The sequence below is a fragment of the Triplophysa rosa genome, linkage group LG18, assembly GCF_024868665.1.
Source record: "Triplophysa rosa linkage group LG18, Trosa_1v2, whole genome shotgun sequence".
NCBI classification, from domain to species: domain Eukaryota; kingdom Metazoa; phylum Chordata; class Actinopteri; order Cypriniformes; family Nemacheilidae; genus Triplophysa; species Triplophysa rosa.
Genome location: NC_079907.1, coordinates 10,179,183 through 10,205,915, shown reverse-complemented (window position 1 = coordinate 10,205,915; position 26,733 = coordinate 10,179,183). Strand labels below are relative to the sequence as shown.

General features: G+C 39.1%; 1 protein-coding gene across 5 annotated transcripts in view; it reads left to right on the top strand.

Annotated features, from left to right (window-relative positions):
• The window catches only part of ppm1bb (protein phosphatase, Mg2+/Mn2+ dependent, 1Bb), a 36,192-nt gene extending 9,661 nt beyond the window's left edge, over positions 1 to 26,531 (top strand). For 2 of the 5 annotated variants that reach the window (XM_057357903.1, XM_057357902.1), the window contains exons 2-6: positions 17,157 to 18,002; positions 19,231 to 19,348; positions 19,887 to 19,998; positions 20,537 to 20,594; positions 21,195 to 23,628. In XM_057357903.1, coding sequence (XP_057213886.1) covers positions 17,172 to 18,002; positions 19,231 to 19,348; positions 19,887 to 19,998; positions 20,537 to 20,594; positions 21,195 to 21,494 — 1,419 coding nt within the window. In that variant the 5' untranslated portion in view covers positions 17,157 to 17,171 and the 3' untranslated portion in view covers positions 21,495 to 23,628. The other 3 variants (XM_057357905.1, XM_057357904.1, XM_057357906.1) reach the window with 3 other exon arrangements.
• Positions 26,532 to 26,733: the final 202 nt, after the last annotated feature.

Genomic DNA, 26,733 nt, shown 5'->3' with positions numbered 1-26,733 from the left:
GTTTCTCTTCCAAACGCCGCCCACAAAAGCTGACTGTTCTAGAAGGTGCACTCGTGGATGCACCGAACATACTTTGTCAAGTTGTTTAGTACAGGGAACTATGTGCACGCGACCACTGTATGATGTCAAAGGATGTCGCAAGTGCCGGGACTACTGTCAGACAGCCCGCTTCCGTCTGAAGTAAAGTTTCCGAACGGCAAAGACGCTTTCATTCGGAAATTTACTTCCGTGCGGCAAGTCCCGTGCTGTGTCTTTCTCTGACACTTTAAAATGCTACACGCACTGCCAAAATGTTTGCGGCAGTAATAAAGCGCACGCCCCTCTCTCTCTCTCTCTCTCGCTTTCTCTGTCTCTCTCTCTCTCTCTCTCTCGCTGTCTCTCGCTCTCGCTCTCTATGTGATATATATCTGATTGAGTTCTTTACTAACACAAAAAACCGCAAATACATATGCATAGTTAGAATAGAATTCACTCATATATGCATAATTAGGATAGAATTCACTCATACCATTTTTATCTTTTTTGTATAAGTTGCAGCAAAAATCAACCCACTACTTTTAATACTACAGACACAAGATAAAGACGATTTATTTTACATTTCAGAAAGAATGAAATAAGGCAATGTTAGTTTCATAAACGGAATGTAACGTAAAATTACGTAAATTAAGTGACATGTTTAGTTATATTTTATTATTTGTACTTCTTTTCAGTCACAGAGTTATTCAATTTAAGAGTTGTTTGGGAAAGAGAAGATTCTGTAATTTAATGTAGCTTGGAGAACTTGGGGAAATTGTAATGTTCAATCATTTATTCAATGAAAATAAAAAGTGTATTGAAGAAAAGTTAATATGGTTTTACATACAGTATACTGTCAGTTATAGTTTGTGGATAGAAAATCGGAATCGGCAGGTTTCACTTGTAATAAAATCGGAATCGGCAAAGAAAATTGCAATCGGTGCATCTCTACAAACATTTCCAGCTGAAAATTCCGAGCCGAGAACAGTTTGTTATCGTGCCGTGTCGAACCAGGCTCCATGTTTCACGTGGCGCATTCGGAGAATATTTTTACCTGAATTGCAGCTGGGTGGGAATGTGCTCAAACTATGAATCGTGCTAATGAACACACGGAGAGCCGTTATAGCTCAGTCTCTTGTGTTACCAAGGCATCGCGTGACTCGTTTGTGTTTACATTCTAAAAATTTCCGTTATCAGCCCTGCGGTGGAAAATGAAGCCATTTACGTACCGGCTGGCATGGAACGGCACGGTGTGGAATGATTAAGCAACGAGAACGATTCGGCGCGATGGTGGAAAAGTGCTCATGGATTCTGTCTTCAGACCTTGCTTTTGATTAAAATGTGAGGGAGAGAGACAGTTCAGAAACCGACTTGTTTGACTTCATTAAGCGCTGCGCAGAACGATCGGAATATGACATCAATGTTCCGTGAGAGCGTTTTAAAAGCATATGGAGTACTCTGTCCCGCTATGCTTTTATGCTGTTCGGTCTGCGCAACACCATATGTCAAACACACTCTTTAGTTTGGAGGCAGAGGGAGTGCACGAGCTCTCTGCTCGCTCTTTCCTACACAATCACAAGCTCGTCATTCACTACTCATAAATCACATTAAATGTTAAAATAAATCTTTGGCTGGGCAAAAATTCGTTTTACGCACTCGCACCAATGTGACCCTGTGAAATTTTACCTGGCACGTTATAAAAAAACAATCGCATTTGCGAGCATTTTGGTCGCAGTCTAGAGCCCTGTTTAGATATTTTCAACATGTACTAGAATAATGTTGTTTTGCCTTATAAACAGAACATGCTATTGTCTTTTATCTACCTGAATATTTTCTGTTAAATGTCATTCATTCTTTCCTGTTTCCCTCTTTTTTCAAAAATCTTTCAGTTGGCTTTTCCTTTCAAAGGTCTTTTAGCCCTATCACCATGCAGATTGTCAGCTCACACCCTCAGTGCTTGTGTAAGCCTGCCAAAATCCACTTCCCTCTTACACAGATACAGTGTATTTTGACTGCGTTTTTGCAGTAGAGGCCTGAGGTTTAGGTTTCACCCTGCGGTTTTATACGAATGACTAGCAAGTGACAACAGTTTCGAGAGGAAAGATCTCGAGAGTTTGCGGTTCCAACTGTAATAGGACGTGTGGGAGTCACAGTGTGCGTGTGAGTGGGCGGATAATGTGTACAATAGAAGTGAGAACACTTTTTGCGCTTCATGCGTGAATGAGGAGAGGAACCCAATGTTGCATCTTTCATCATGACTCCAAAAGAACAGAGGCCACATATGGTGTGAGTGATAGAGATGAGGGGAAGGTTGCCTTTCTCCAAACTCTCTGTTTATTCAGCTGAGTCTAGCTGGACAGATATAGCTCTCTCCATAAAGGGCCTGGTTGCTCATCCATTGTTTTGGTGCCTCGGTGATGCAACACATCTTGGTTTAGCTAAGGGAATGCCTTGAAAATGTATGAAGTTAGCATTTGAAGACTGTAGAATTGACAAGACAGGTAATTAAACAAATTTTTACAAATCTAAAAAACACTCTAAAAAATAAATGTGCTTAAAAATTCTTCACAGTGATGCCATAGAACCGGCTATACAATTGGCGTCCCGCTGGCCGCAGTCGGCCCTCGGTGTAATTTCTTCCGGCCCTTCAAGTAGCATAGTGTGAAAAATAATCTCTAGGATAACTTGAGTTCACTCAGGAACTTTTATGAAGTGATGCAGCTCTTCCATTCAGCACGAGCTGCAGCAGCAAAGAGCAGGAGTCACGTGACGTTAGGCGAGTGGCGCGAGTCGCAAGCAAGCAGTCAGTCTCTCCTGTGAGACGCAGTGAATAGGACGATGACGGATGAGAACTTTTATTAGTTTCATTTTTGACATTTTGCTAGCACGAATAGGACCACCATTTCAAAAGTACAGAGGCAAGGGCGGAGAATAGCGCTTCGGAGAACAGCACCTGTGTAGGTTAATGTTGTTTCACTGAATTTCCTTTTTTTTGTTATGCGGTTTCAAAATACAACAAATGAACATGTTTGAATGTAGTAAAGCCTGCTTGGGCGTCTTATAATGCACCAATGTTGTTGTTGTGCAGTTTAAAATACAACATCAGCATGTTTAAATGTAGGAAAAAAACTTTGGGTGTCCTAACCCCGATTCACATTTCGTATCTAAAACCACGCGGAAAACGTGCCTTTTCTCTAGTCAAATGACCAACGATGTGCAGTGCACGCGGCACTCTGTAAAGTTGAACTAATTCCTTATCGATGTGCCTGGAAAAATGTCTACGTCGCTCTGTATTTGCGCACGACTGCCACATGTCTAAAATTCTCCGTCATTAACAGATTTTTTATACCAGTGACGGAAAAATCTGAAGGCTGTCCGTCATTTTGACGGATTACAATGAGGGCAGTTTGTAATTCCCCTTTTTGTCGAGTTGGTAGCATCCAATCATTTCCTTTCATCATCGTATGTGATCGTAGGGATGCGTACGTTTCAAATTCATTAGGCTACTCATAAATGCCTCATCCATTCAGGAAAACCCACGCGGGATCAGCGGAGACTCGTGGTGCGGAGCCAGAGGCGTGTATAAACAAGGCGACTATGGCGTCCCTTCACAGTCTAATTTGTTTCGCCATAGTTTCAAAACGAACTCAAAATCTTATTGCACTTTTTATAATAACACTGCGATCTCTAACGTTGTTTGTGGATCTGATTCTGCAACGCATGCATCTGTCTTGCAGCCCAGTCTCATCAATCTGCGTATAAATAACACAAGTTTACGATTTACGATTGCGTGTAATCAGACTCTCTCGTCGCGTGCTCTCATACACACACAGGCGCGCACAAATCAGTGGTGCGGTGTTTACACACTTTTTTCCTTAAGAGAACGATAGCGACTAGCGTCATTTTGGATAAACCTTAATTTTCAGTGAGTGGAAAAATCTCTCTCTGCGTCTTCTCCGTTCATGACCTAACAGTAGCTTAGTTACTTGTGAGTGAATGAATGATTACGAAAACAGCATGTACAAGCACTAGGGGTGTAACGATACTTCGTAACATTTTTGCATCGCGAAATATCGTAATACGATGCGCATCGTAGAGAGATGGGGATATTTACGATATGTTTAATTCTATTCGTTCAGCGGTCAAGATGCTACCTACTCTGTGCCTGCGCATCACGTGTGCTTATCTCACATATGCGTAGAGAGAGAAGCACAAGAGACAATCTGTGTCTCAAAGTGGTTTATAAAGCGTCATATTTTCACAATCGCCGTTAAAACACAGCAAACTTGAAGCGTGACTGCAGGCGAGTCACCCGAAACTCATTACAAAGGCAGCACAAACGTTTTTAAATGCCAATGTTAATTTATCCGCTAACGTGAGCTGCTGCATAACGTGATATGCAACATAAAAGCCAAAAGAAACCAGCGCTGTTCCGATCGAAGAAGCTGTGAAGTGAGTCGTACTGTATATTAAAAGATCAAATGACATGCTAAAAAACGTGATTGAAAAAATGTAAAAAAATGTGATTTGCATGATTGAAGAAATGTAATAGTTTATGTAATATGTCTTTTTGAAAGATTTTTCTCATTCATTACTGTCTCAAGCAAAGACAGCGCAGCTTCAAAGAGACACGAGCCAATAGCGCTTGAACGTGAGCTCTGTCAGAGCGTTTCATTGGTTGAATGTACTGAATGAACACGCCCTTCACTGGACGAACGAGTCAAATGAGACCGAATGAGCTGCTACATGTCGTTCATGGTCTAATATTCCCTTAGTTACAACAATGCTTATCCAGTAGTTACTGAACTTTTCTGAAAAATAAAGGTAATGACTAGGGATGGGCATTTTTCAATAATTTCATATTCGAATATCATAAAAAAACGAATATTCGAATATTGGTTTATTTAAATTAAGTTAATAATGACGTAATTTATTACGTTTTTATTTAGTCACAATTTCACATCAAGCTTATAATTATCATTAAATATTCATAATGCATTAATATTATATCCTGTATATCGTTTTTTATGTTGAAAAAATAGAAAAATACATAAAAATGCATAAAAAATACATAAAAACTGCAGAAAACGGACTTAACAAAACGCAACGTATATTGACAGTCTGTGATATATGGTTATCTTGTTTATTTTGTTTTACATGTTCTTGATAAGAAAAACAAGCATATAGGTCTATTTTACTCTGGTGAAAGTCTGTTCAACAAGCCGACAGCGGAGAAAATGCGCTGCTCTTCTCTAACTCCCGGAAACAAAACCCAGATCTGACAAGAATATCTGGCTTTATTGTTTATAATGTTGATAATAAATAAAGTAAATGGGCTTGATATCTCATGCCAACTGTTAAGATCCTAAAAAATACCCCGCAACAAAGACGGAGCCATAGTGCTTGATTCCCTGATTACGTGACCGTCATCTTTATATAAATATTGTTCTCTTTGTCGTTCACGGTCAGTGTCTGTCTTGTTTAGCTTTGCATTGGATTTGCATCAATAAATAAGGTAGGCCTATTTATAAGGAATTACAGCGTGTTTTAAAACAAACAAAAAAAGCATCCGTGCAAATTTATTTACAGGCTGTAACTTGAAGGCGACTACCCTGTTTGAACTTTTAGAAGGAAAATTCTTGCTTTTAGGTATGTAAAAATGTGCCAGTCTTATGTTAAGGCCAAATTCATTAACATTTTTTGCAGTGAAATGTACATTTTCATGTTTCAAGTTGTTGAAATTAGCATTACTTAATATATTTTTAACGAACGAATATGAATTTACTAAGAACAACCGCTGCAAACAAGTAATGGTAATAAATGAATTATTGTTAATCATTTAATATTACGTTGATATTTTTATACCTAATGTAATGTTAACGAATTCTGTGGCTCACCAGTTTTGAAACATTTTAATATGGTGATGTGAGCCGAGCATAAAACGCGATCCGGGCATCCAGTGTGTAAACTTAAAATATTTAAACNGAGCCGAGCATAAAACGCGATCCGGGCATCCAGTGTGTAAACTTAAAATATTTAAACGAGCTTGCAATCTGAGTGAACAAAGATTTAGGAACACATACAAATGATTTTTTATATTTTCTGTACATTAAAAAATCATTACAGAAGAAGTGAAGAAGCGTTAAATAAGACCTGACTCTAAGGTCTTCTGTAACGGTAACTTAACCTTGTGGTGACGCAGTTTTATTCTTATGAAAAATAGGATAAAAAATAGCATTTTTAATATTCGAATAGTTATTGCGGATCGAATATTCGAATGTTCGAATATTCGTGCACATCCCTAGTAATGACCTGGTTTAATTTAATTCCAAGGTAAAGTAAATTATGTCGAAACAGTTAAATCTTTGTATGGAACATTTAATTAAACCAATTAAATTAGTTAATCCAGATAGATTTTAGTAGACTAATTTAATGTAGATTTCGTCGACTAAAACTAGACTAAAACTATGATAAATTGGGATGACTAAAACTAAATTGCATTTTAGTCAAAAGACTATGACTAAAACTAAATCAAAATTTGCTGTCAAAATTGACACTGATCTTAATTCTAATTTCAGTTAAGCCTTAAAATGTTAAAATTCTTTATTATGTTAAACAAAATAAGTTACTGAAATTGTTAATATTTTGAAAATAAATGTTATTTGAATTTCAGTTTCATTTTTGAATTTTGTTCAAAATATCGAGATGTGAATCGTATCGTGAACCCAGCATCGAGATTAGGGCTGTGTATTGGCAAGTGCCTCCCGATACGATACATATCACGATAGATGGGTCACGATACAATATATTGCTGTGTATTTCGATACGATACGATACACATTTGCGATATATTGCAATACTTTAAATAGAAAATGTAAAAAGTACAGCTAGAAATACAACATGCTGTGCACCACCTGGGGTTTTCTGTAAGAATAAGTGTAAAAACATCCCTTACCTCTGCAGAGTGGCCATGATGTGCGATGCATGGACCTTTAGATCAGAGGTTTGGGTTCTCAAACTGTGGATTGTGCCCCTCAAGTGGGTAGCACAGGGGAATAAGGTGGCTCACGCAAGTCACTTGGCTGTTGTGGTGCATTACACAGGGCTTGACATTAAGCATTGTCATGTGGTTGTCCTTCGGACAAGTAAATTTGACATTCACTCGTCCGAGTACAAAAATTACTTGTCCAAAGATAAAAAAATGATATTTCATTTGAATTATAATATAATATAATCAATATAATTGTTTCGGATTTAGATTGGTCAAGTTTGCTTCTAAGCATTTTAACTAGTGTCCGCTTTGGCCGCCTGAATTTGGTTATAGGCCGTTACTCTCCGTGACTGCTATAAAACAAAGGCAAGCAGTAATTATTATTAGTGTTAAGGCTGTAAATTAACTTTTTTTGCACATAGCACTGGTGCTAGAGAGGTTTAAAGTTTGGTAGCACAGGCAGAAATGTGCAAGTGTAGTTCATTATGAATAGGCAGATAACTGACAAAAGACATTAATGTTACATACAGATGGATAAATTAGGGCCATATCATTTTTAGATTACCTAAATTTGTTTTAATATTTCTAAGTTCTGTGTTTTTCCTTTTTTACTATACAATAGTGGTATATTTGTCCACATAAATTACTGTAGGTTACTATAGTATTTACTATAGTAAACTGCAGTAAAATTCCTACTATATTGTTTTTGAACTTTACTATAGTATACAGTGTTTATCAATTTACTACAAGGGCACTTGAATTTTCAATAGTACACTACAGTATTTTTTGTCTGAGTGTTCAATTTAACGGGACTTTTATTTTGACGGGTCTTTGGGAAGACGCTTGTTTGCAGATAGCTTCACTCAAACACTAAAACGCTCATAAAATAAACTCTCAGAGCAACTCTGGAGATGAAGTTCATGTGTTCATATCCTCATACAGTGCAGACGCAGATAAATCCTCGACCATCACTCGTGTTGTATGTTAGACTGTGCACATAATTCACTCAGACACGCAGAACAGCCAGATGACATTTAAATAACAGGATTCCGCGTCCGCGTGGACTCAGTGTGGTGTGCATTGATTATTATCACACACAAACAAGCACAAACACGACAAACACGCAGCTCTGTCTAATGCATATATTCTTACGTATTATTCTACATATGTCGCACTGTTCTTTTTTTCAAGTTACTTGTCCGGTCGGGCAAGTAAAATTCTCTCTCACTTGCCCATACGAAACATTTACTTGTCCTGGACAAGCGGACAAGCGTTAATGTCGAGCCCTGATTACAGTTAAATCACTGAACATGGGCAGAATAAAACCCCTGGTTCATCCGTGCTGTAAATGCGCTGGTGTCACATCTGTGAAAGCACAATAAATGTCATTGTTACTTTTCTTAATAAACATTTTGTCTAATGCACTGCAGTAGCCAAGTGACTTGTGTCATGACTTGCGAAGCCTACAAACAGCATTATTTTATATAACTCATTACTCCATGACTTATTTTGAAAACCAGAGCACACCCCCACATCAGCTCTGAGAGCTCCAAGTGTTCTTATATTTTTCGCCATGCTCACTTCCACTTACTTTCCACTTACTCCACGGCACTTCCATGCCTTATGTATATGACATGATTTTAAAAAATATATTGATAGTAGAGGTATCACTATCGATACACTATCGAAAAAAAAATATTGCGATTGTTACATGTATTGATATTTTTGCACAGCCCTAATCGAGATACTGTATGTACCGAATCGTGAGCTGAGTGTATCGTTACACCCCTAACAAGCACCTGTCATTGTTACTGACTGGACGTATGAATATTTGTCTGTAATTAGTATTTTATGTCTGACAACAGAAGCATTAAATATGTAAACGACGTCGGCTTTATTGGGTATTAAAATACAGTAAGTTCAAACAACTCATACGTCGCGATGTCACAAACATGCTAATTAGCGTGACGGGTAAAAAAAGATTGACAGATTTTTATGAGCCTTTCCGTCAAAATGACGGACAATGAAAAAGTCTAGCGCAAACTCTGTTTAGGACCCTATGATTGAATCGCGGAATCCAGGCTATATAACGCGGAATGGCACAGAATCTGGCAAATATATTATTTCTTAACGTATTATTTCGGAAAGTAGCACCGAACACCTAACAAAATTTGAATTGTGCATGAATAACTTTAGAAATATTCAGATTGTGTTTAAATCAGTAATCTGTAATTGTAAACTTGTCAGAACAGGGCTCTAGACTAACACTTGAGAGAGGTGGCACTGGTGCTACGAAGTTATTCAGTTGGTGGCACCAGCCTTTAATTTAATAGTACTAGAGTCATGGGGTGAGATAAGAAAAAAGAATCACTAAAACTTAATTGAAATGTATTTAATACATTAATAAATCGATTAGATATTAATACGAATCATTGTTTATGATTAAATTATTTCATTGTATATGTAAACTCTTTCAACACTTTTCCATGTTTAAAGCACATCTTTCTTAAAGCTACTTTCTTCCTTTATTTGTTGTGAACAACTGTTAGAGAACACAACTCCTTTAATATCAGTGAGTGTTTTTGGGCCTGTCCTTTGTTGTTTGATGAACATTATTAACTGAGATCTTTATTATGCTGCTGCCCCTTTAAGAGCTAGCGCACTATACTGTAACACACATGCGTTTTGTTTCCCAGCTGTTTGGTCATGAAACTGAATACCTTTACAAGGTTTCTTGTTAATATGGGAATTTTTATGTTATTTTGTGTTAATATGTCCGTTTCAGAGTAGGAAGGCGTGAAAGAGAACTCCGTTTAGTATTTTGTGCTCTGACTCTCTGGGCGCGCGCTTATCTCAAACAACCCACAAGACCTGAAGGCTTTTAGTGATTATTCTTCATGAAAGCTGCATTGATACACGTTTGGCTTCTATCAATAGCGACTTACAAATAAATAGTATTTAGCGTTATGTATAGCGTTTTGTATGCTTTGCAGTATTGTTAGAGAGCTTTATACAATAGTTTAGTGCTTAAAGTTTAAACGCATGTATTTAGCTTCACATGCATACAATACAACACATTTCGTTATCTTTGCACTGATAGATAAGTGAATGTTTGAAGGAGGGAAGACGAAAATGAGTGACTGAATGCGCCGCATGCGCAATATAACATATATTTCTGCGCATTAAATTTATTATAGGCAAAAATTCTATGTTGATAAGTTTGGCAGTCGCACAGATGCGACCATTAAGAAAAACTTGTCGCACTGGCAGGAAAAATAGTCGCAAAATGAGACCATTTTGTCGCAGTCTAGCGTATCAGAGCATTGGTTATGATTTTCGGACGGATCAGGGCTTAACATTCTTAACGAAAAGTTGTCAATCGTTCTTTTCATCTTCTCTCATCATCCGCGGCTACATCCACTCTGTTTATCTGACGGGCCTATAGGCTCCTCACTTCTCTCTGTCTGACTGCAGCACAGAGCACACGCATTTTCAAACGTACACACATGTACAGGAATATCCGGACCACAGCCAATCAGAGGGGAGTCCGTCCTTCACTATCTCTGATTGGTTTAGACCACAATATGGGCGCAATGTGTCTGTTGTTGAACCACAGGGTAGTGGTGGGCGATACTGTACATTTTGGTATCAATCCGATACCAAGTAAATGCAGGGCCATTATTGCCGATACCGATACCAATACTTTTTACTTTTAAAAAGCATTCACTTGAACTTACATTTAATTCCTGTAGATGAAATGTCATGATTTATCAGATGAATGCATCATTAATATGCTAAATCTGAATACATTTTCATGACCACTAAAATATTTTGTGATTTGTGCTCTTAATGTGCCTGTAGGCTAATTAATCATGTGCATGTTAAAACAAGGGACATAATTTCAACCAAATAAATATATTTATTTATTTATTACTGTAATAGAATTTGAAAACATGAACTTTGCACCAAATTATTACTGGAAAATAGTAACAATAACAGATTAACAGAACAGAAAAACGATATATAACAAAACAATTTCTCCCTATCCCCAGTACTACTTCTATAGCTTTAAAAAAAACAAAGTGCACAAATTTATTACTGAAGAACAAAGATTTTAAAACTGCTTTTCCGTTTTTGTTCAGTGTTATGTTTAGACACAATAATAGAACAAATTAACATGTTTCCCTTTCATTACACTTTTTAAGTGAATTTATAAACCAAGTGCACACAGTTGTTTGAGAAACAAAATTAAATTAAGTGCTTAAACAATAAAGTACTTTCAATCTTTGGCTTTTTACCCCTAAAGGCCCACCGACATACATCGCAGTTCGCAGTGTTTTTATTCACCGAGGTGAAAACTCCACACGATGCTCCTCTTCTTTTCGCTGGCTGCAGCGGTGTCTGCGTGCTTGCGCTTGGCATTGTTGAGTGACGTGATAGCGGACTACAAAACTAGGTGTGCAAACGTGTGCAAAACTAGGTGTATGGGAAATAGTTTTTATTCATTATACAATTGTTAGCTACATTAGTAAATAAATAAAATCAGTAGTAAAAACACATTAGTATCGATTTTTTTATGTTAGGAACGATCCTTTTCGATACAGCCTCCGTATTGGAAGTGTCGATACTTCAGGATCGATCCGCCCACCCCTACCACAGGGAGACTTTCGCTGAGACTTTTTTTTTCCCTCGAACGGCTGTTTTGTTCTCTTTATTTTAAACTAATACAATAAACGTGACAAATAAAGTGAAAATGAATTTGTATTTTATCAAACAATTCACAAAGCCACACAGGTGTAATATAAGATAATCAGTATGTTTATGATAAACGTCTGCGACAGTACTGTGACTGTCAGAAGTAGGTTGTTTACGTCAGTTTCCAAAATCACTCTCATTTTCATTCACTTCTTCTCCATATAATGGACTCAAATGTCATTCGCTAATCGCTATATAGGGAATAGTGAAGGAGTGAACGAGGGAGTGGTTTCAGACACAGCATACTGTGTGTAAATCGTACTTCTTCTGTGGGACTGCAGCGCTTATTTGTTTCTGCGCAAGAGTGCCCTCTGGCTTTCGGATATGGCTGCATTTAACTGTAACTCATTGAGAAACTGAGCATAAGAATCGCATGATTAATCATGACAGCCCTAATTTACTGGGAGCTACTTTTGAGGGGTAGAAAATTGTTTTTTTTTACCTTTGTATTGGGACACCTCATTTTCAATGAGAAGAAAAGAGGTATGGGACTTCATTCTTATGATTGTATTTAGTGGTCATTTCATAGCAGAACAAATGTAAGTTTTTCATTTTCTGAGTAACATTAAGGGTAAATCATTAAAAAAGTGTAAAGGTGCATTGAGGAAGTAAATGCGGGTCAATGTCATGTTTACTTTATTTTGCCATTTGAAAATGCTTCGGTAAATGGTTCTTAACAGTCATCTTATCGGTTAAGCCTAATTTATGGTCGTGCTTAGGACTTATGCCATAGGCTGTGCATATCTCTTCTTAGCCTGATGTGCACCTCTCCAAAAATGTAACAACTCGTCAACACGGACCCTGCGCAGTCGCAAGTGCTGTGATTGGTCTGTTCTGAACCCTTCGCTATAGCGTCATGTTTACTCAAACGCATTTCCGAATGAATTATCTAAGTTAATTATTATTTTTTTTGTATTTAACATCTCAAGCTGCAACAAAAGTGACTGTTTGCTTGCCGCTATCACTGCTAATGCTTCTCAAACGAGCTGCTTCTTATTCGGATCTTGTCTTGGTTAGACAAGCAACAAGCACTTGGAGACTGATACCTAGTGGTCACCTAGTGTCGTTGCCTACGGCGTAGGTCCTACGCACGACCATAACTTGCCATTTAGTCTGTTGTCATGAAAATTTTAAAATTCAGTTGCTCTCTTTCCCACAAGCTTCCTCACGTTCACATCAAGCCACATTTCCAAACCCCCCTCGTTTCCTGATGCTGTGTCTGTTTATTAGCGTTTGATGTGATGCATGCATTTACTGCACCTGGTCTTATGTGCCTTGTTCAAAGCCCAAGCAGTAACAAAGCTCCCTCTCAGCCTATCTGCCATGCTAATGGCAAGGTTTGATCAAAGCTAGCATTACTTGATGGATCACCCCCTTTACCCTTGACAGAGATCACCTTGGCGTCAAGGCTTTGGATAATGGAGGCGAGTTTTTGGACCGTGTGAAGGTTGGAAAGAAGCCATGCTTTCTCACATGAATGACTGCCCTAAGAAATCAGAAATCCCTGCCTACTTTCAGAAGCAAGTAACCCAATCTGACTTTGAAAGGTTATAAATAGTATCTTGCTAAGGGGGGTGGTCTGGCCGAGCCGACAGCCTGGCCAGTCGAGCCATGACACTGCACAACAACCAGTGCCCTGATCAAGCCTCGCTCTCCAGCACCCAACTGCCTTTTTTGGGCACATTCCTTTCATGCCTGCTGTGTGTGTAGTAGCAAGCAAAGAAGCTGGGTAGGGGCACCACCCCTCTTGGTAGATATAGCTTCAACCCTGATGGGCCACATTAGGGGTGGGCGGAATGACTAAAGTTATCAAATTAAGTTCTGATAATCAGATTTATTATTTATTTCTATTTATCTTCTGGCTATATCATATGTATACAGTAGGAAGATAGACAACATATAACAATGAAGTATGAATATATGCACAAATAATGAAAGTAAAGTATATGACTGGTGTTATAAACTGATGTTCATTGGGTCTGTACTGTAGGTCTTCATCGCTCTTCATTCTCTATTAGATGCGCACTTTTAGTGTGTTGCGACTCTGTTTGATTTGTTAATTTGTTATGGGTGAATTAGCGCTGTCACAATTATTAAATAATCGTCTCATCGCGATTGTTAGACCTCATCTCGATGGTTTCAGATCTTCGCAATTATTGCACATCTCTATAGAAGACACTAGGGGGAGCTGTAGTGCATCTGCATATTGCATATTTTAGTGTATATATTGTAACTAAAGCATGGTAATTCTTGTAAAATGTACCACCACAACACAATCACTTTAAAAAAAGACTAAAGCATATACCATAAAAATAACCTGCAGTACAATTTAATATTATTTCAGTGTGAAAACCAGTCTACCAAAATCTCATTAACAGAAGTAAACTTTTATTGTAGTCTTGCAAGTGAGAAAAAACAGACTAGAAGCTTTTCTATGACTGATAGCATTTTAATAGTGGCTTCATTTCACTCCTGATCAATTTACCTAATTTACAAGTATTTGGCGGTTGTATTATTGACAGCTAAAAGCCTAAACCTTAAATATATGATGACCCAATTTTTTCCTACGTATTTCCAAGAAAAAGAACATAGTCTTTATATTCAGAACAATATGGTCGTTTCAAAGCTGAATAAAAAATGTATGAGAATTAAAAGTCAAAGCCCTAAAACAGACAATTAATCATCATAATCGCAATGATTTATTAGACAATTAATCGTCAGCCAAATTTCATAATCATGACAGCCCTAGGGTGAATTCATTCACATGGTTTTTTCATCGTAACGCCCAACTTGCAGAGTGCCGAGTTAACCACGCCTACGTGGAATAGAAAAATCTCTTACGGTTGACATTTTATTCCGCGTAACGGCATATTCCGCCCAGCCCTAGGCCACATGCTCTGGAACTTTCACTGGGAGCCAGTAGTGTTGTCAAAAATATCGATATTTCGATAAGTATCGATACTGAAGAATCTGAAACGGTTCCAATACCCATGTCCCACGTATTGATATCAGCTGCGCGTTCCCGCTCTCGTTCTCTTTTCCGACAGTGAGTTAACACTGCACGTGAACGCATAACAACAGAGCCCCGCCTCCTCTCACATACTTGACTCGTTTGGGGCAGTTAAATCGTGTTTATGTTAGAAAAGATGGCCAGTCTCAGTAACACATCTGGCGTGGTGCACACTCGTTACGCTTCCCGTGTTTACCATAGCGATCCATGTATGTGCGCTGATCAATAATTTTATCCACTCGTTTCATTCGCCCTGGTTGTTGGTTATGTTAGTACAGAGTCTCCGCAACAGTTCTCATGTTTAATGCACGCGTTTCTGTCTTTATGTGCGCTCATCAATGATTTCATCCACTCGTCTCGTTCGCTCCGGTTAATTTGATGTTTGAAATAATGCTGGTGCGGGTAAAGTCTCCGCAACAGTTCTCGCGTGTGATACACGTTTGCACTCCAGTGTTTACCATAGCGCTCTATGTGTGTGCGCTGTTCAATGATTTCATCCACTCGTCTCATTCGCTCCGGTTAAAAGTTGTTAAAGTTAGAAAGATGTCCAGTGCGGAGTCTCTGCAACAGTTCTTGCGTTTAAGTTTGCGTTTCTGTCTATATGTGCGCTGATCAATGATTACAGTATGGGCCTATGTGAATAAAAGCCAATTTAGCCAAATAAAAATGTAGGCTATTAACTAACATTAACGAACAATGAGTGAGCAATACATTTGTTCAAGTATTTATTAATCTCTTTTAAATGTTAGTTAAAAAATACAACTATTTATGTAAGCTCCCCTGTTGAAAAATCCAGTATATGCTGGGTAAGGTATGTTTTGATCGATGCTGGTTTGATCTTAAACCAGCTAAGAACCATCTTAAATCAGCATATGACCATCTTAAACCAGCACATGAACAGTTTAAACCAGCACAAACCAGAAAACCAGGATCAAAACATACCAAACCAGCATAGGCTGGTTTTTTCAACAGGGTCTGGTCCATCAATACTGACAAATACAACTTTGATTTTAAATAGTAAATGTATTCGTAAAATTAACATTAGATTAACAATTAATAAATAATGTAAAAATATATACCTCATTGTCTAGTCTTGTTCAATTTAACTTCAAATAAAAATGAAAAAGGCTTATATTGCTATTGCTTATTAGGGCCTTATTGCTATGGCAGTTTATTCCCCGTGGTATCGAAAATGGTATCGAATATCGATATTTTTTTTAGGTATTGAATCGAAGTTAGAAATTCCAGTATCGTGACAACACTAGAAGCCAGCCCTGCTGACTGCTGCCAGTTCTCATTCTTTTAAAGGATAAACAGACCTGCTCAGATGAGCGTATCAAGAGAATGAGAGATGGCTGGGCTGGACTCACTGTTATTTGACCTATCCCATGACCCTTCCTGTAATATTGGTTTGCAAGCCTCGACTGACTGCTGGTTAGTGGCGTACTTGTTTTTTTTTTGTTTGCTGGGTCAAGGTCCCGGGTGGCGATCACATAGCTTACGAGGCTGCTCCTGTTCCATTTGTCTAATGGCTTATTTGGGCTTGTAATACATTTCAGTGGCTATTCCTGGAGTCATGTAATGGTCTTAAGGTTTGCCCAAAGCAGCTTAAACCTGCTCCACACTTTCTAATCCTGCATTCAGATGGGGACTCATGAAAAATGCATTGGGCCTCTGTCTCCTTTATAAAACGCTTGTGTGCGTGTGGTTGTCCAGTATGTGCACTATTTTTATGCATGTGCTTGATGTTCGTGTACGTGCATGTCATACAGATGAGGTAAAGATAGACGAAGCCAGTTTGTGGCTTTCAAGTGTGGTCCGCGTTAGAAATGACACTTGAGATGAAATATGATGCAAGAGCTTGTGTTACTGCTGTGATACACCCCATCTGTCTGTGTCGCCCATGTGGTCCAGAGCCTTTTTTTAATGACTACTGCTTCTTCAACACTGTAAAACAGTGGGATCTTAAATTCCAGAGAACATTTTTAATAAACCTGAATTGTATGAAAAGTCTTTAGAAGTTTGGGGGACTTTTATTTCTTTTTCTTTTTGTCCCAACAGGTTTAAAGCATCAATCATTATTTTTTTGCATTTGAACTAATTTTACATTGCATATTAAATGAGTAGCTTCCAGATAGCTTTAATTCCAAGTTATGATGACTTTGGTAAAGGTACATGACTGATAAATTTGACCCAGAGTTATAGTCTTGCTTTATTGTAGTTTTATTCATATTTTGAATGAGCTTTTATTTGGTTTTATTATATGGGCAATGTTAAGATGAATTTAGTTGTTAGACTCTGTATTACATTGCAGTTATTTTTGTAATATTGACCATTTTTCAGTTTTTGTCATGTATCGTTTCAAGTCTCCGCTCTGTCTTACAGACGGTGTCCTGAGCCATGGGGGCCTTCTTGGACAAACCGAAGACGGAGAAGCACAATTCTCACGGAGCGGGCAATGGTCTGCGCTTCGGCCTTAGCAGCATGCAAGGCTGGCGGGTTGAGATGGAGGACGCACACACAGCTGTGGTCGGGCTTCCCCACGGCCTGGATGACTGGTCCTTCTTCGCCGTGTACGACGGTCACGCCGGCTCCCGTGTGGCCAACTACTGTTCCAAACATCTGCTGGAGCACATCATAACTAGCAGCGAAGACTTCCGTTCTGGCCCTGACTCTGTGGAGGGGGTTAAAAGTGGCATTCGCTCTGGCTTCCTGAAGATTGACGAATATATGCGCAACTTCTCCGACCTACGGAATGGCATGGACCGCAGCGGCTCCACCGCAGTCGGTGTGCTTATGTCACCCGAACACCTCTACTTCATCAACTGTGGTGACTCCCGCGCCGTCCTCAGTCGTGCCAGTCAGGTGCGTTTCTCCACCCAAGACCACAAGCCCTGCAACCCACGCGAAAAGGAACGCATTCAGAACGCAGGAGGTTCCGTAATGATTCAAAGGGTAAACGGTTCTCTGGCCGTGTCACGTGCTCTGGGTGACTATGACTACAAGTGCGTGGATGGGAAGGGTCCCACCGAGCAGCTGGTTTCTCCAGAACCGGAAGTGTTTGAGATCCCACGCGTTTCAGAAGAGGACGAGTTTGTGGTGCTTGCTTGTGATGGCATCTGGGACGTGATGAGCAACGAGGAGCTGTGCGATTTTGTGCGCTCTCGGCTGGAGGTGTGGGATGACTTGGAGAAGATCTGCAACTCGGTAGTGGACACCTGTTTACATAAGGTGAGTAAATGTTTTAAACATTTTCACTTTCTTTCTGAAAAGACAACCCACCTTGTAAGTCTGTTTGTTCTGGTTTGGGTTAGCTGCGTAGCTTTATGTAGCTGAATTATTGAGCCTTGACGTAAGCATAGGAGTCTTGTTACCAGGGCCCGACATAGAGGACTGCCCGATGGCCCGGGGCCAGCATGGGGAGATCTTCTGGACAGTTGAGAGAACTGTCACTTGCATGATCGGGCCAGTGCTGTATTGTCATGGAAAATGATTATTTGTACGTTTTTAAGACTTGCCTATTTAAAAAAGAGAACTGGATTCGGTTCTCAAGTGAGAAATTTTTAGTTATAGGCTAATAGTTTTTATGATATCATACCCTTATTTATAAAGATTACATAGGTTAAAAAAACAACAAACAAATAACTCAATATTATTTAATACTTTTTTGTGGTGGGGCCAGTGGAAATTTTGGCAGGGCCAGTAAAAACTGGAATCACTTGATTCAAAGGGTAAACAACACTCATGTTGTGAAAATTTTGGCAGGGCCAGTAAAAACTGGAATCACTTGCCTGACCGGGCCTGTAGAAAAAAAACTTTGCGTTGAGCCCTGTGTTACTCTCAATAAACGGACCTGCTGTGTAAAACCCATGATTCTATTAAAGAAGTCCTCACTCCCCCTTTCCATGGACTGCTGCATATTTTAGTGCTTCGTATCCCTCTAAACCAATTTAGTGATGCTTTCTTTGTGTTGTCGTCATTCATGGTCTTAAAGAAACCCTCCAAAAAAATCCACATAAGCCCTCTGCCTGTGTCTACACACCAGCTTTCCAGATGTTAGGACAGAGCCAAAGAACCTCAGAGTGAGGTCGCAACTCTTGAGTTAGTCAGGTAAAAGGCTTTCCGTTATTAGCCTGGTGTGTACACCATGCGCTTTTATGATGTATGGCTCATATGTAGACTGGAAACTAGGCCCTGAGACACAAATGGTTTTCCCCTTTCACTTGGAAGATGTTTCACTGCGAAGGTCTGGTTGGTGTCTTGGATATGAAAAGATGTCACAAATTTCCACCCGATGTAAATATTGGCGAAATGAGAGGCAGCAGAGATTTATGATGGTTTACAGTAGAAGCTGTACTATAAACACACATGCACACTGACTCTACAGGTTGGGTTTTTATCCAGTGACAATGCCTTTTTTTAGTTCGTTTTAATGTGTCGTCTTTTTTTTGTAAACCAGGGAAGCCGTGACAACATGAGTGTTGTTCTAGTTTGTTTCCCAAATGCGCCGAAGATATCGGAGGAGGCTGTAAAGAAAGAGGCAGAATTGGACAAGTTGCTGGAGGCTCGTGTTGAAGGTAAGACGCATTGTTTTTTTAATGCCAGAATGACGTCAGACCATTGGAAATGCATGTAAACCACATAAGCTTACTTGTGTGGTATTTCAAAAATGTACATCATAGCATCAAAGTTTAGCGTCTCTGTTAGGTCTAGTGATCTGCACTGTTTTTCTAAGTATGAATTTAATTCATCCTCGACCCCTCTGATTTTTTTCCCTCAACATTCTGACATGTTCTAAACTGTCTGGAGCCTCATATGGGTGTCTATCCTGGATGGGGGAATGTTAGGACAGATCTTCAGATTCTTAAGTATTTTCCACTAGATCTGTTGTTAGGACAACTGTGATGAAATCTGTTCAACATTGTCTTTCCAGCTCTATGAACCATCTGGTTAGCTCATCCTGTGTCTGTAAGTGTGGGATGATTGATATTGTGCCTACACCGTTCTTAGGTTTCAGCAGTCATGATGGATGAAGCTTTCCATTTTAAGGCTTCCGTTTTCAGAGGTTCTTGCCCGCATTTGTGTAATGTGATTGCGAACTGTTTCACTCTGCAGAAATCATAGAGAAGTCAGGGGAGGAAGGCATCCCGGATCTAAGCCACGTCATGCACAACCTCCGCCCCGAGAGCATCCCCAATTTGCCACCAGGAGGTGGTCTCGCTAGCAAGTAGGGCACTAAAATTTATATACAGTGTTGGTTAAAGGGATAGTTCTTCCAAAAACTAAAATTCTGTCATCATTTTCTCACCCTCTTGTCATTTCAAACCTGTATGACTTTCTTCTGCAGAACACAAAAGATGATGTTTTGAAGAAAGTTGGAAACCGAACAGCGCTGGCATTGTCTTCTATTGTAAGGACACAAAACCCATGCAAGTGAATGGGTGCCGTCGCTGTTCGGTTAACAACATTTTACAAACTATCTTATGTGTTCTGCAGAAGAAAGAAAGTCCTACAGGTATGAAATGACAAGTGTGTGAGTAATTGATAAAATAATTTTCATTTTTGGGTGATCTATCACTTTTACATTTCTCTGTGGATTTCTATTAATCGAAAGCATCTTGTTTTTTTTTGGTCTGTGATGTTTTGTTTAAATAATGGGTTTAGGTTAAAAGTGGACAAGGAGGGCTGTTGCAAACTTTTTCATCAGTTTAATCCGTTTTATAAAGTGCTTTTGGTGTTATAATCTCATTGTTTTATACTTCCAGACGCAGTGTTATTGAGGCTGTCTACAACAGGCTAAATCCACATAGAGAAGAAGATGGGGTGAGTGGATCCTTACAGTTTATATGAACGTATCCTTACAGTTTATATGAACGTAAAGACTAAATAAAATCCAAAGGTCACTCTATCTTTTAACATGAGCCCATCCTTGTTAAAATACTACAATATTTTGACTTAATGTAGGTCTAGGTAACATTTTCAGTACTGTTCATTCCCTTGATCATTTGAGAACATAGATTTAGTAAGTGATTAGCGTGTTTCCTACTTAGGTGTATCTGGTACTCAGAGACAACTTTTATAAGAGAGAAATGCCTGTGCATTTGTGTAAATGCAAGGTATTGTGTGCACGCCTTGGCTTTTTTCCCATCTGTGCTTGTGCTACTTTGTCAAGGTTTGTATTTGTATGTCCGCATCTTGGTTCAGTTAGTTTATTGGTCTAAAACTTGCCCCTCGAAGAGAGTTTTGTGTCCAAAAACAACATTCGCACATTACCGCACAACTATTTGCTACCGCATACCAGGAGTCCTGCTTCTCTTTAAATGAAAGCCTTCATAAGGGCAGTATAAGGTCATGGGCAGGTGGCCTGCCGTAAGCAGGGTCTTTTAACCTGCTCTGTCCACTGACGCTGGGGTCTTGCACCAGGACAGCCAGGGAGGAGCAGCTAGCCGTGAGGATGAAGAAGGGAGCACCGCCGCCGCCCACTTGCTGGAGGCGCTACGACAGTTCCGGTTCTGCCACAGAGGCGAATACCGCCACGTGCTGGAGCAGGCGCTGTCCAGTTACCGGCTAGCCTGCAGGACAGGCGCCGTTACACACCCTGCCCCCCAGGAGGACCCTACCTCTCCCCCACCATCCCCAGCCACTGAACCCTCTGAGGAGGGGCAGGACGAAGCTGCCACATCGCCGTCTTTGGACAAGCTCTCTGGCGCCCCCACTGCATGACCCCTATATCCACTTTAGTAGTCACTAACCCTAAACCCCCAACCCGCTTCCCAAGCTATCAAACACCAAACCTGCTCTTTCGCCCAGTTTGCTAGGTTGCTCTTCTGATGTTGTAGTTTCATTGCAGGTATTTAGTTGTCTTTTTCGGATGTATTAAGCACATATTTACTTAGATTTGTCTAAAGCACATAGTCTCTATTCAGCCACTCATTGGGCCGTACAGTTATGATTAATATTACTGACTAATTCTTAGCTCTAAAAACCTGCTCTGAAACCGCAAGCAAGTTTAACCTTGGCATATCCCAGCTCTGTCTGCATTAAGCACTTTTCTGTATCTCTGCACTTAAGACAAGTGTTTTGTATTGATACACGCGAACGGGTCCCTTCCAAACTATTAAGAGCTTCTGTATGTATCCAAAGCCTTTTGTATATGGTTAAATGATTGAAAAGGGGAATGGTTTGTTAACAAAGTGGACAATCTGGGCCGTGCCAAGAATACTTGTGTCTGTATGCCCTAGTGCCATGCAATGCATGTGTACTCTGCATTCTGGGTTGTCTTGTGGGTGGTTATAGTCAAATAGGGTATTAACATGTGCTGTAGAAATCATCAGGTACGGCTTGTATTGTGCTCTTTAAAATAGTGTTTGAGAGTGTGTGTGTGTGTATGTGTGGTGTGTATCAAACATGAAATGTGAGATGATTGACAACTTTCACAATTTAAAAGGGAACTCTAATGATGTGTCTCTTTCTTTCTTTCTGCCTCTCTCTGCATCTTTCTCACTGGTTTATAATTTGGAACGCATATGATTGTATGCTGTTTGAGTGTTTACTATCCAGGTGTCTCCTAAAGGTATAAGCACATATGGAAAATCACTGGCGCTATAAGCACGGACTGAATGAGGTTACGGTGGCTCAATCGATACTATTTACCTTCCAGTCTAAGCCTGCACTTTTGCTCTTGCAACATCTTTGGCTGTAAATCATTCTTCTTTCGCTTTTGCAATCAGCAAATGGCTTTACATTTGAAATGTAAAAGTCATGCATTAAAGAGTGTAATACATGCAGACCGCATTACCTTTAGAGGAACTTTTTGCCATCTACACTTGAGGCAATGCTGCTACACGATCATTCATGAATGTCTGTAATCTGCCGAATTTGCACAGATTGTTATAAGTGACCTGAAGCTGAAATCTGTCTACGTGAATTGTTTCATCTGATGTACCAAACTGTATTGGTTAATTTGTGTTTTCTTCGGCTGATTTATCACCGAAAACAATGTGAAGCTGATTACTTTGACTTGATTTGGAAGTTAATGCGTAATGCAAACTGTGTAATCCTCTTAATGGTTCGCGTGTGCATTGTTCTATGAAACTCATGTTATTGATATAAGACCTCGGAATCAAGTTTTATTGTCCATAGAGCATTGTTTGCTGGTTTGGTTATGCCTTTAGTTGTGATTTGTTTCCTGGGCAAAATATTTATACTCATTCTGTTTCATGCTGCAGTTTTGAACAAAAATAAATCGAATTCAACTATTCATGCTTGTCTTTTCTGCAGTTCATTATTAAATGTGATCACTAAAGTGGAGTCATTTTAACTCACTGGGCCTCACTCATTGAATGATAAATGTTCTTTATTGAAGTAGTCACCTCGTGGTTATTACGGTGGGTGTGGTTCATTATAATAGTTCACAATAGTTCATTATTAGAAGTTTTGTTTAAGCTTGAGGTAAGTGCATCAGACCTGCATGAGGCGGTGGATTTTTTTTTTTTGCTGAAGAGCTAAGAAACACATCTGTCACATTGAAAATGTTGGTCAGGCATCTTTTATTATATCTATTCAGCTAATGTTTATTTCCCACTGATGAATGTTTCCATTGTGTTTTTTTGTGATTTTAAAATCTTAATGGGTTATTTTCTTCTTTGTTTTTGTTTTTCCTGTCAAGTGGTTAGTGTAATTATATTCTTTCAATCCAACAATTAGGAAATCATCTTTCACTTGATTTCTGTCTCGCACCCTTCCTTGATTTTTCTTCCTTCACATTTTTTACCTCACTGTTTCTCACTAGTCAGTGTTCTACCCTTTTGGTTTTTCTCTGTTTGCTCATTTCTTTCCCTTTCTTGTTTTCTCCTTGTCGCAGAGCGGAGGTGACCTGGACGACCCCTGGTAGCCCGAGCAGCAGACGGCTTCTGTCTCCGCACGAGAATGTCCTCAGTTCACACAAGAAAACCCTTTGCTTACACACTTTTTTGGTTTCGATTCTGAGCGAGTCATAGGAAATATTAAACCACGAGTCTGGAAAACGTACTTGTTTTTTAAGGATGAGAAACTACAGCAATGTTATGATTTTTAAAACTGCGTTGTATGGTAGAGAGAATTTTATTTTTAGTCCCTCACCCCCCTCCCTCATGAAATCTTTGTCGATTTAAAGCAGTGACGAGATTGCCTGACCAATTGTTGCTGGATGTTGATTTGGAGGCGTGAACTCTAACCTCATCTGGGTGGGCCCTGCGGGCGATGAGTGGGACAGGACGCGGGGCATTTTGGACCTCTGTTGAATGTTCAGAGCCTCTCTGCTGCCTTGCTTGTTTCTTAGATGGGAATCCTTTCAACTCCTTCATACCACGCATGTGCAGCTTTTTGGAGACCATATACACCAAACATGATCTCAGTCCCTGTTCGCAGTGTATGACACCCATGTTCTAACCCTGAAACTCTATGCATCCAGCTGGATGGCATCGACTAAATGGCCCTCTCATGCATCTTGGTCTGCTGTGTCACAACTGCTGCTGGTCACATAAATATAATGTATCTGTTGTGGATTTTTTTGGGGGGGGGCGGATGGGGGGTTTGGTTTAGTGTCATTCATTTTTTGGTGCTTGCTGTTAAAAAAATAAAAAAACCAACAAAAAACTAGAACACTGATCTGACAGCTGGAGATTATAACAAACTCGCCCTAGATGGAGAGGACTTTTATTAGGAGGGATGGAGGTACTGCATACGGAGGAACTTGTTTGCACCCAAGAGACAGGGACTCTGTATTAAAAAGTAAAACTTTTAATTGTTTAATTCTGTGTACATCTATTCTGCTTCAACCCCCCATCTCTGTTTTCCCATCGGCTTGCCTTTTGGTTTGTTTTTCTCTATCAAAATTGTAAGATTTGAGATGTTTTCCCCTCCATCACCTTGACTCGGAATTTTTAAATTTTTTCTTTTTTTTTTACAGATTGTATGATATAATTGGTATTGTTTGATTGCACTCGCATTTGGTTATAAAAAATACTAAAATCTATATGAAAGAAACTATGAGAAGGTAGGTAGAGTATTTCTTAAGTGAAACTGCAGAAATATGTATGTGTATATAGCTATATATTTTTCTCCTTTAACAATGGAGTGAAAGAGTCTCCTCGGACTGGATGATAGGTACTTGAATATTCATTGAGTGTTTTTGATCTTTTTAATCCTTAATCTAGGATTGGTTTTTGAACTGTGCCTGTAAATGGTGGTCCATTGCTGCCGGGGCGTTCTTGCAGGGCAGTTGGCTATGGATGAATGTCCCCCTTATTCACACTGATACACGTATACTTTAACGCACTTGTGTACATGCTTGTGCATAACACACGTTCATATGTGCATTTATTGTTTTAACTAGTTTCTTGTATACATTCACATCTTCATTTAATCCACAGATGAGTTCTCGTCTGTGCATATCTTTGACACGGACACATGCTTTGGAGGCCGCCTTAAGAGTTCTTTTTCTTCCCTCACTTTATTGTTTTTCATTGACTTCACCTGCTTTGGTGTGTAGCTTTAAAATGAGTGTTTAATTGAATTTTATGAGATGATTGTTTATGTATGTATATATATTTTTGCAGTTTACCCCCTCGTGTACACATAAATCAGCCATATGCTTGAAAGCTTCATTTTAAGATAAAAGATTGAGTTAACGAAGTTAAAGAATGGTTTCCGGTCAAATGGTAAAAAGTTATATTTTGTGCAGTGAGTACTCAAGGACATTAATTTGCGTTGTGTATGTCAACAATTATTGATGAATATCGAGGCAGAGTATTTTATTTATTTCAAGTTCTGGCTTAAATGTTGAGACAGAGAGGCCTCTGTGTACGTGTGTTTCGGAGAATGTGACCGAATTCTCTTGCGTTTGCATACTTCCTCTTTCTCTCCGATTCTCTAACCACCTGATGAGCCCATGTAATGAACGTCCCCAGTATGATGTTGTGATGTTTCGGTAGCAAACAGTGAATATGATCTGTTCTCCTCAATAAAGGATTGCTAAAGTTTGATGTTAACACAATGATTCGCTTGTGTTTGGAATGTTTTGTCTGACCATGATCAAGATGTCCCAAAAGATGATGAAAGTTTCAAATCTTTTTGATGCATCTTATGCAAGTGTATTCAGTAAATATCTGTTGAAAACTTGAATTTAATGTGGACTTTGGAGGTGTGAATGATGTTAAACTGTTATGCCAGTGGGTTAACACAAGAGGGCGTGGTAACTGAATTAAAGGAGTGTAACCTTTCATTTGGGAAGATGTGGGTGGTGAATTATATGCAAGCATGCTGTAATATTTTCATTAATTTTTTATCCTATACCTTGACTTTGTTGGATTTTTGTGACATCTTTCTGCAGCACAACTGGTAGAGCATTGCATTATCAATACAAAAGTAATGGCTTCCAACATCCATATACTGATCAAAATGCACTTTTAATTGCTTTGGGTAAAAGTACGTATAATACAGCCACGGAAAAAAAGAGACCCAAATTTTCAATTAACCAGTATTTCTAGATGTATTGTGGCCATTCCAGTCAAGTGTCTGTTAAATTACCACAAAATCAAACCTTAGGAGTGACAAAGTCACCCAACAGCAATGTGAAAGACTAACAACATGACAAGACGCATGAAACATTTTCAAACTTCTAAATACATGTACCGAGAGTGAATATGCTTACAAGTGAATATGAACTTGTTTTCTTTGCAGTATTTGAGGTCTGAAAATATACAGAGCATCTTTTCTGTCATTTTGTCCAGTTTTCATTTTTTGAAAATAAATCCAAATAGAAACTTTTTGAAATATGTGAAAAATATTGTTAGTAGTTCACAGAATGAAACAAAAATGATCATTTTGCCTAAACACATAAATAGTAAATTTTAAAAGCAGAAACGGTTTCTTAATATTTTCCGCAGCTATAGGTAAATATTCATCTTGTGACATCAATGTT